Here is an 8,176-nt window from a genome sequence, read left to right as displayed (position 1 = left end):
GTGCGCACGGTGGAGGCTGGGGCTCCGCCGACCGCGCCCGGTGCGGCGGGAGAGACGAGACGAGAGGAGAGGGGAGCCGAGCCGAGCCACGGCGCGAGGGCGGAGAGCGCAGCCTAGAGGAGCTTCTGCTAGAAAGTAAAGTGGGTACTGAGAGCGAGCGAGTGGACTCGGGGGTGAGGCGGAGGGAGGGAGAGGCGGGAGGGCGGGCGTTGGGGCTGGGGCTGGTTCCGCTCAGTGCGGGGCAAGGCCGCCCCGGCCGCCAGGGGGCAGAGCGGCACCCGTGCCTGCAGCGCCCCTATGCGGCCCGGCGGCTCGGCAGGACAGGGCAGGGCCCGGCCCCTTGTGGCGGCCGCAGCGCCGGCGGTGCTCGGGGCCCGGCTGGGAGGCTCGGGGCTTCTTGGTCCGGCTGGGCTGGGTTGGGCGGTCTCCCCGCTTCCTCCCGGTCTACGGCGCTCCGCCGTCCCCAGGTGTCGGCGCTGGAGGCTCGGGATGCTGGGCCCGGCCGCGCCCCGCCCATCGCTGCTCGCTCACCACAGCACGACGCGCCGCGTTCGTCCGGGAGCGGCCGAGGAGCCGCAGCAGCGCGAACTGCTGCCGGGAATCAGCTGCTGCACCGCGGTGCTGTGCTGTGCGGGAGGCGCTCGGAGCGGAGCCCCGGGCCGCCCGCTGTGCGCACGGAGCTGCTCGGCCCCGAGTGGGGCGATGGAAGAGCGCGTCCGTGATGGGCTTTGCGGCCCCGTCTTTGGGTGTTCATGAGCATCGTGCGGGGTGAGCAGGGGGAGCTGAGCTGTGCGTTCTCTGCTGCGTGTGTTGCACTGCATTAAAACCTCTTCTTCCCTTTGTGACTAACAGAGCTAAATGTGAGAAGGCATTTCTAAGTCTCTGAAATGATGAGTGGCAAGGCTGCACGATGCTAGGGGCGAGCTCACCGTGCCGTAGAGTTCACCTGAACTCTGCTGGCTTTGTAACAACTAATTAAGAGATATTTAAAGAAGCTTTTTTCCTGTTTCCTTTTCCCACCACCTCTCTGCAGTGTGGTCAGCGTTTGTATTCCTTCTGAGGCTGGCAGAGCGCACTCTGCCCATCCCATGCAAACCAGGTGATGTCTCAACAGCCTTAGAGAGAGGGAATGAAAGCTGTCATCAAAAGGGACGAGTTAAGGGTTTCCACTTTTGTTTATTCAAATAAAGAGAATGGCAAAGAATCCTCATTTTATGCAATTTTACTTGTTTGAAATTGCACTGGAAACCAGTGATAAAATCCAAGCCCTCACTCTTACTACTTAATTCCATTCTCGTTGTGTTCTGTTTCCTTTTTCTCACCAAAAGGCGACACCAACAGGCAGCTTCTTTGTAGGAGGGAGCTGAACGGACAGCCAGGTGCAGGCAGTGCTCCCAGTGCAGCTGATGGGCAGCACAGGCACAGGGACTTCAGCTGTGTGAGAGGTGGTACTTGGTGTTTCAAACCACTTCAGCCTGCCAGCAGCAAGGTACTGGTGTTACAAATTAGACAACCACTCTAAAGCCGCCTTGCTTTCTTTCTGGTGTCATTACTAAGTAACTCGATTCAATTGCTCTGTCATCAAATTTGCTGAGATTTATGGTTGTAGCAAACTGCTTGGAAATGCTTGGAATCAAATTGGTCTTTGGTGGAATTTTATTGAAACGTGCAGGTTTGTATCGCTGGTGGAAATGAGGATGTAGTGTGGAACAGTGTGATCTTCCAGCTTAGTTCATTTTTCACCATGTGACAACAGAATACTTTAGCTGTGATGGAAGTCTTGTTATTGTTTGGTTTTGTCTGAATCTATAAAAGAAAAAGGTGTAAATGTTCCATTGAGAATGGAAAGCAGTGGAAATCAAACACAGTTTTTTGCCAGGTGCAGACTGCAGGCACATAGCTGTCACAGATCACCATGTCTCTGATTTGAGTAAGAGAGAACAGAATTACTTTTATGGAAGGTGAATTCTGGAATTCAGTGTGCAGCTGTCACAGAGCCTGGGCCCTCCTCTCCCTCACCCACCACAGTGTGCCAGAGAAATGTGCCCGAGGGCGAGTGTAGATTGCTGACTTCTTGTTGCTGTGGGTGGGTGTGAAACGAGCCTTATTGCTGTGTTAGTGGCAGGAGATGAGCTGCTTAGCTGAGTGCTATCATTTGGCTATGCACAGGTTTTTTGTATCTCTTTAAATGAATGTTAGCCAAGGAGTGCATTTAAAAATACGAGATATAGATTCTTGTTCAGGCTGAAGGTGATCATGTTTTATACCATAACGTTCATGCGTTATGCTTTTGAATTGTCACTTCATTCCACGGTGAGCCCAGCAACTTGGCAGAGCAACCCTGCCAGTAGTGTAGGGTGTACTGCCACCGGGTAAAACGTTTCACACCTGAGAAGTTCAAACCTCCCTTGTCAGGAGATTCCATGCAGTGTTCTGTTCCCTGCCTTCTCCTTTGGGCAGATATGCTTTCAGCGTCATCATTAAGCGTCTGTGTTCCTAATGCATGCCTTAGTTAGATCTTAGTAAAAATCTGTTGTTTTGAAATATCCATTTTTCCCTATGAGCTTTCACCCTTTGTTGACTAAAGCCCTCCTTGTGCTTGCTGCTTGCAGATTTGATGCTTAAAGTGAGTAGCTAATGACTGACGTGGAAGGATGACATGAAACAGACGTATGGTGCGGCGGAGGAGCCGTGCAACTGGGAGAGGGCTGCCCACACTGTGAATTTGCTGATCGCCAACGAGTGTCCGTGCCACTTGGCCCCCATTCTAGCTCTGACACTGCACTCCTGGTGCCACCTCACAGTGCAGCTGACAGATTCCCTTCCTTCTTTTTGTGTGCACTTTTAATTTGAATGCTATGCAAACCTGAAAATAGCAAAAGAAGACGGGTGTTTAACTGGTTATTCAGGCCATTGAACTTCTGCACTGACTTTTTTGACCATCCAAAAAAATCAAAGGCATGTGTGTTTGTTTCTTGAAAGAGAAACATGCTTTTACCTTTTGTAGTCTAGAGGACTACTTGTTTTAATGAACACAACAAAAAAAACTGCACTTTCATTGTGCAGTAGCTCCTGAAAGCTCAAGGCGCCTTTGCAGGTTTGGGAACAATGGGACACTTGGAGCGCTTGACCTGCCTGCTGTAACGGGTTTGCAGGTAGATGAAAAGAAGGACACAGCCCCACAGCGGTCTGGGCTGCGCCTCATCATCCAGCAGTCTCTTCCTGGAGGGCTTGCTGACTCACCTGCCCTGAAGCAGCCTGCACCCCACCACTTGTGACATTGCAGACCTACCTTCGACCTCTCCTTGTTTGCTCTGTTGGAGTAAACACCTGAGATTTGCTCAGCAAATGGCATAGCTCTGTACTCTGTGACAAAAGCACTTGTGGGTAACATCTGTGGACTGCATTCCACAGAGACACGAGTGGTGACCATCGTGAGATGCACGTTAGTGGGAAAGTGCTGCAACATCCACTTTGCTTTCCAGAGCTGCGAAATATAATCATGATGTAAATGCCAAGGATGTAAGCAGCATGATGAGTAATTAAGAGGACACAAAATCCTTCCTTATCCTCCTTTCTGTCCCACTCAGAGTCATTCTGCACACCCACAAAACTAATACAAGTAGTGTCAGCTGCAGAATTGCACTAATTCCTTACTTTCTTCCTTACACTTCTGTCAGTGTGGGTTCTGTTTGTATCAAAAAGAATGGATCTCTTCTTCACGTTTTAGGTTGAAAGTAATTTTTCTCTGTGGAATCACTCCCTGTTTGTATTCTGAGGTCTGACCCATGCTTTGAATTTTGTCCTGTCTGCTCTTGGCTCTGGAGGAGGAGGCACAGAGCTCCTCACACCTTCATGGATCTGTGCAGGAACTGTGCAAATCATTAACTAACGGCAGCTGCAGGAGGAGCTGGTTGCTGAGGGCGAGTGGAGGTCTGCTTTCCATGTTTATCACCCCGCATATGCAGGAAGGAGAGCAGTGCTGCAGCAGGGGCTGTGCAGCCCTGTGTCCCTTCCAGCACCAAGACATTGCAGAACAGAGAAGTAAATTCCAGGGGGAGGAGAGGAAGCAGACAGTGGCAGAAAAGAATGCTGCTCCTAAACTTCCAGACAAAATCTTAATGAACAGATTCTTTGTGTTGTTTAAGATCCAGAAGTGTTAATTGTGATTACAGCTCTGAGGTACAGGTCCTGAGCTGTGGCTGCAGGAACTTGATGCAATTGGAATATCTATTCAAAACTTAGTTTCCCCTGAAATTATTCCTCTTATTATTATTTATGGATTATGTGAAAACCTAGAAGGAAGCTCTCAAGAGCACACTCCCATTTATTAGCACTGGGGAGCTGCAAGTGTGAGCAGCTCCCAGAGAACGCCTGGGAACAGAAGCAGAGGGTGAGGCCGTGGTGTGGGACTCAGGCTGTGGGGCAGCCCTGTAACCAAGCTGCTGCTACTTGGAAAAGAACACAGCAGGAAGCAATGATTTCTAAGATACAAGTGCATGAGTGGTTTTGTGTATGATTGATTTTATTTCTTTCCCAGAATTGGAGCTGTAGAGTGAATAAAGTGAAGCTTTTGTTCCGAAGTGATTGATGAGTGGGGCTGCCTGTCTGTTCTATCACAGGTAGTTGCTCCCTGGAAATACCCTATGTATTTACTAGAAATAATTTCTGCTGGCTAAGAGAAATCAATTTGTACGTGGAGGAAAATATCCGATTAGGTAAATATTTTAAAATATGGAAATACAAATGTTCTCTCAATAATCAGAGAAAGAATTTCATGTCTGTATTTAAGATCCTCTACAGAGGTTATGAAACAAGGAGCTTTCAGGTGATGGCAATGCTTACAGCAGAACAGGCTGGGAGTGAAGTGTTGGGAAGTTTTAGCCAAAAGCACGGAGCACCAAATTGTGTCTTTAGGTCAGCACTGTGCCTCTACGTTTGGTAAGGGCGGGTGCCCTGGTGGGATCGTCTCTCAGAGCTGCATGGCCTCATCCTGACCACTCTTTGCTTTCCCCAGTAACAGGAATTACTACAGACTACAGGGAGGTGAAACATCCAAGTTGCCAAACCTTTTGCAGTAACGTGGGGGCGTGTTTTAGGAATCAGATTCTGCAGTACACCAAGGTGATGGAAGGCCTTCTTTTCCCAGAGGACAGCGGTGACCCTGCTTCTAACTGCTGTGGTCTGATGTCAGGGTACATTCAGCAACTGGAGCTTCAAGTTGGCAAGTAGGTCCCAAGACAGCCCAGTCAGGTACTGTGCTCAGCATTCACTCCTCATCGCACTCACGCACTTACTTTGCAGTGCTGCTGCATTGTCCTTCAGGGACAGTAAAATACCTTTGACAATCCCTGAAGTCATTGTTTTGGTGAATATAATCCAGGTGGAAAGGGATCTATCTTAGCGGCACCGCTTACATGACAAAGTACTCATTTACACAGAATGAGAATGGGATTTAATTCTTCATTTCTGACACAGATTCTTGGCACACCTGGAGTGTGGAGAGCAGGTAGCCAGCTCTCCAAAAATTGGGGCGCTCGGGACTGTCCTAAACTCACTGTTTGTCTGCCTCCTGTGATGCTCAGATAACATTGCTTTCATCACCTCTTCATCACATCAGACTCTGTCTGAATCATTGCTATACGCTGCTGTAGCGCAGCAAACGAGCTGCTTTGCATCTGGCACCATGTACAGTTAATGAATATACCAATGTTATGGTATAGCAGTGTACAATTAATGAATGAAATGGTATGGTGTAACAGAGAGCTTGGCTATGACGTTATTACATCAAAGCGGGCAACAGACATGATAGGTACACTCACCCATATCCTGGGCTCGCATGGGAAACTCCAGTGGAGTGGATCTCCAGCAGAGATCCTTCCCTGCTGGTGGTCAGCTCTTCAATGGGTCTGGGAGAGGTGCAGCCAGGCTCCACCCCTTCCTGCAGCACAGCTGAATCGCCTTCACCTGTGCTCCTTGGCTGACTCAGTGCTGGCCTCAGGTGATCAATCAGAGTTCAGGCGGTGATTCAGCAGCCCCATCCACACCGATACTGGCATTCAGCAGTGCTGTAGTGCTGTCATCGTGTGGTTGACTCACAGATCTGAAGGCACTGGCGCAGACAGGTCGGCGTTGTTACAACACAATGGGGACACCTCAGAGTTTCGGTGACTCGCCCAATGCCTGTTGCAAAATAGCAGTGAGGGAAAACGTGGCCATTCCTGAGCTGGTGATTGGTTCAGCAAAGCACTGCAGCGAGCCCTTAACTTCAGGCAGGAGCTCAGGCTGCCTGCTCTGGGGCAGATTTAAGTCTCAGTACCGATATTTTGCTGGACTGGGTCTTCAGGTTTCAACAGCTAATTGCTTTTTACAGCTGTTTCAGTTCTTTCTTTAGGTGGTGGAAATACTCCTAAGCCAATTGAACTGTGTAGAAAAACAGAACGCGTGGTGATCTTTGACATACATCGGGGCTTTTGTGGTGTTGGTTTGTTTCAGATGGCAGCAGTCACACGACAAGAAGTGCTGGGCCTTTACCGCAAGGTATTCCGGATCGCCAAGAAATGGCAGTCAGCGTCGGGACAGGTGGAAGAAACGGCTGCAGAGAGGGAGTACATTATAAAAGAAGCCAAAACATTGTTCCGAAAAAACAAAGATGTAAGTGAGTGTCATTGCAGGTTTCAATTTCTGACTCCTTTTGTTGTGCTATGCACGCTCTTGGTGGCTGGATGCCAAGGTGTGAATATAAGAAATGGTTTCCCAAATTTCCTTCACCATAAATGCTGGTACAAACACATTCTAAGGTGCATTTGAGTTACAGCTTATTATTTCAGGGGTGACATTTAGTAAGAGAACTCAAACCCTCTGAGATCTCCATTAACTCTTGAGGAAGGCCAGCCACATCACCTCGATGAGCACTGCTCGTGCTGCTCGCTGTGCTGCTCGATGTGTTGATCCAACCACTGCCAGGAAGGACTCAGCCAACCTCCTGCCATCTCCAAAGGAAACAGAGTCCCAAACAATGAAAAAATGTGGTTGAAGGATGAGTGTTCAACAAAAAATGGACAGAGGAGTATTTATTGCCAAGACAGCTAATACGGCACTGCTTAATTAGCAAGGAAATTGTGTCTGATTTGATGGAGTACTGTTTGAAAAGTCATTATGTGCAAACACATGCTGCAAATTCAGTGCATACCAAGGAATGTTTTGTGAAAAGAAATAGCGGAACTGTAAAAAATATCTTCTCAACATTTTTTTTTCTAAAGTTACACCTTAGATGGACTCTAATATCGAAGCTTGTTATGCAGTAGCAAATCTGATAGCAAAAACATCACACCCACTGACTGATTGATGGTGAGTTTATTGAGCAATGGATGGAAAGCATGGCAGATACAATTTGTCCTGATTAAAACCCACAGTTTTCTAACATTGGTTTGTCTCACCAGCCTGTAGCCAAGTGAAGTGAAGAAACAGGAACATCTATCAAAAGAAATTTGGAGGGCAGAGCTGCTAATTTCAAATTTTAACTTTTGGTGATAGATGAAGGTGCTGATGCTACAGCTATGGTTCAACTTGTTGTCATTTGAGGTATTATAACTAATGTCACTGAAGAAATGGCTGCTTTGGTGCCACTAAAAGACACAACTCAATCTCTTGATCTGTATGAAGCTGTACAAACTACATTGAAGTGATTTTCTTTAACCTTTGTCAATGTATCTGGTACAGCTAGTGATGAAACCTGGCAATGTTTGGTTAAAAAAACAAAAAAAGGACTTAGACAATTGATAGCAGGACTGTTCTGAAAGCTGTGCCTTCTATTGGAGGCAGCACTGATTGTTGGTGGGATGGCAGCAGAGGTTGAACCTTCCCACCAGTATTCCATTACTTTTTATTTGCTGTGTGACGGATCTGACAGAATGGGGCAGTCTGACAAAATGGTGTCTGACATGGAAGTGTGGATGAAGGGGAGTGGTGGCACTGAACTCCACCTGGAAAAATGGCACCCACTGACATTCATCAATGCTTGTGAACAATGATAGAGATTTTTCTTTACCAAGTAGTGTTACTTTGTTCTTTGTAGCTGTTGTCATTTCCTTGAAAATAATTAGGAGGCATTCTGTCACATGCCCTCTGTGTATAACCAAGATGTTATAATTGCAATATAATCAAAAGAGTAAGG

General features: G+C 47.8%; 1 protein-coding gene across 4 annotated transcripts in view; it reads left to right on the top strand.

Moving 5' to 3' along the window:
- Window positions 1–3: 3 nt before the first annotated feature.
- LYRM1 (LYR motif containing 1) overlaps window positions 4–8,176 on the top strand; it is a 12,797-nt gene continuing 4,624 nt past the window's right edge. Inside the window, exons 1-4 of one of the 4 annotated variants that reach the window (XM_042892551.1) lie at window positions 84–140; window positions 4,541–4,622; window positions 5,018–5,228; window positions 6,496–6,654. In XM_042892551.1, coding sequence (XP_042748485.1) covers window positions 6,496–6,654 — 159 coding nt within the window. In that variant the 5' untranslated portion in view covers window positions 84–140; window positions 4,541–4,622; window positions 5,018–5,228. Of the gene's footprint in view, window positions 141–4,540; window positions 4,623–5,017; window positions 5,229–6,495; window positions 6,655–8,176 lie in introns of all 4 variants that reach the window. The other 3 variants (XM_042892550.1, XM_042892553.1, XM_042892552.1) reach the window with 3 other exon arrangements.

Source organism: Lagopus leucura, unplaced genomic scaffold (assembly GCF_019238085.1).
Source record: "Lagopus leucura isolate 7727_CA_CO unplaced genomic scaffold, USGS_WTPT01 35130-2_obj-0_obj, whole genome shotgun sequence".
Classification (NCBI taxonomy): Eukaryota; Metazoa; Chordata; class Aves; order Galliformes; family Phasianidae; genus Lagopus; species Lagopus leucura.
The sequence above is the reverse complement of the archived record's forward strand: the minus strand, read 5'-3'. Positions and strand labels throughout refer to the sequence as shown.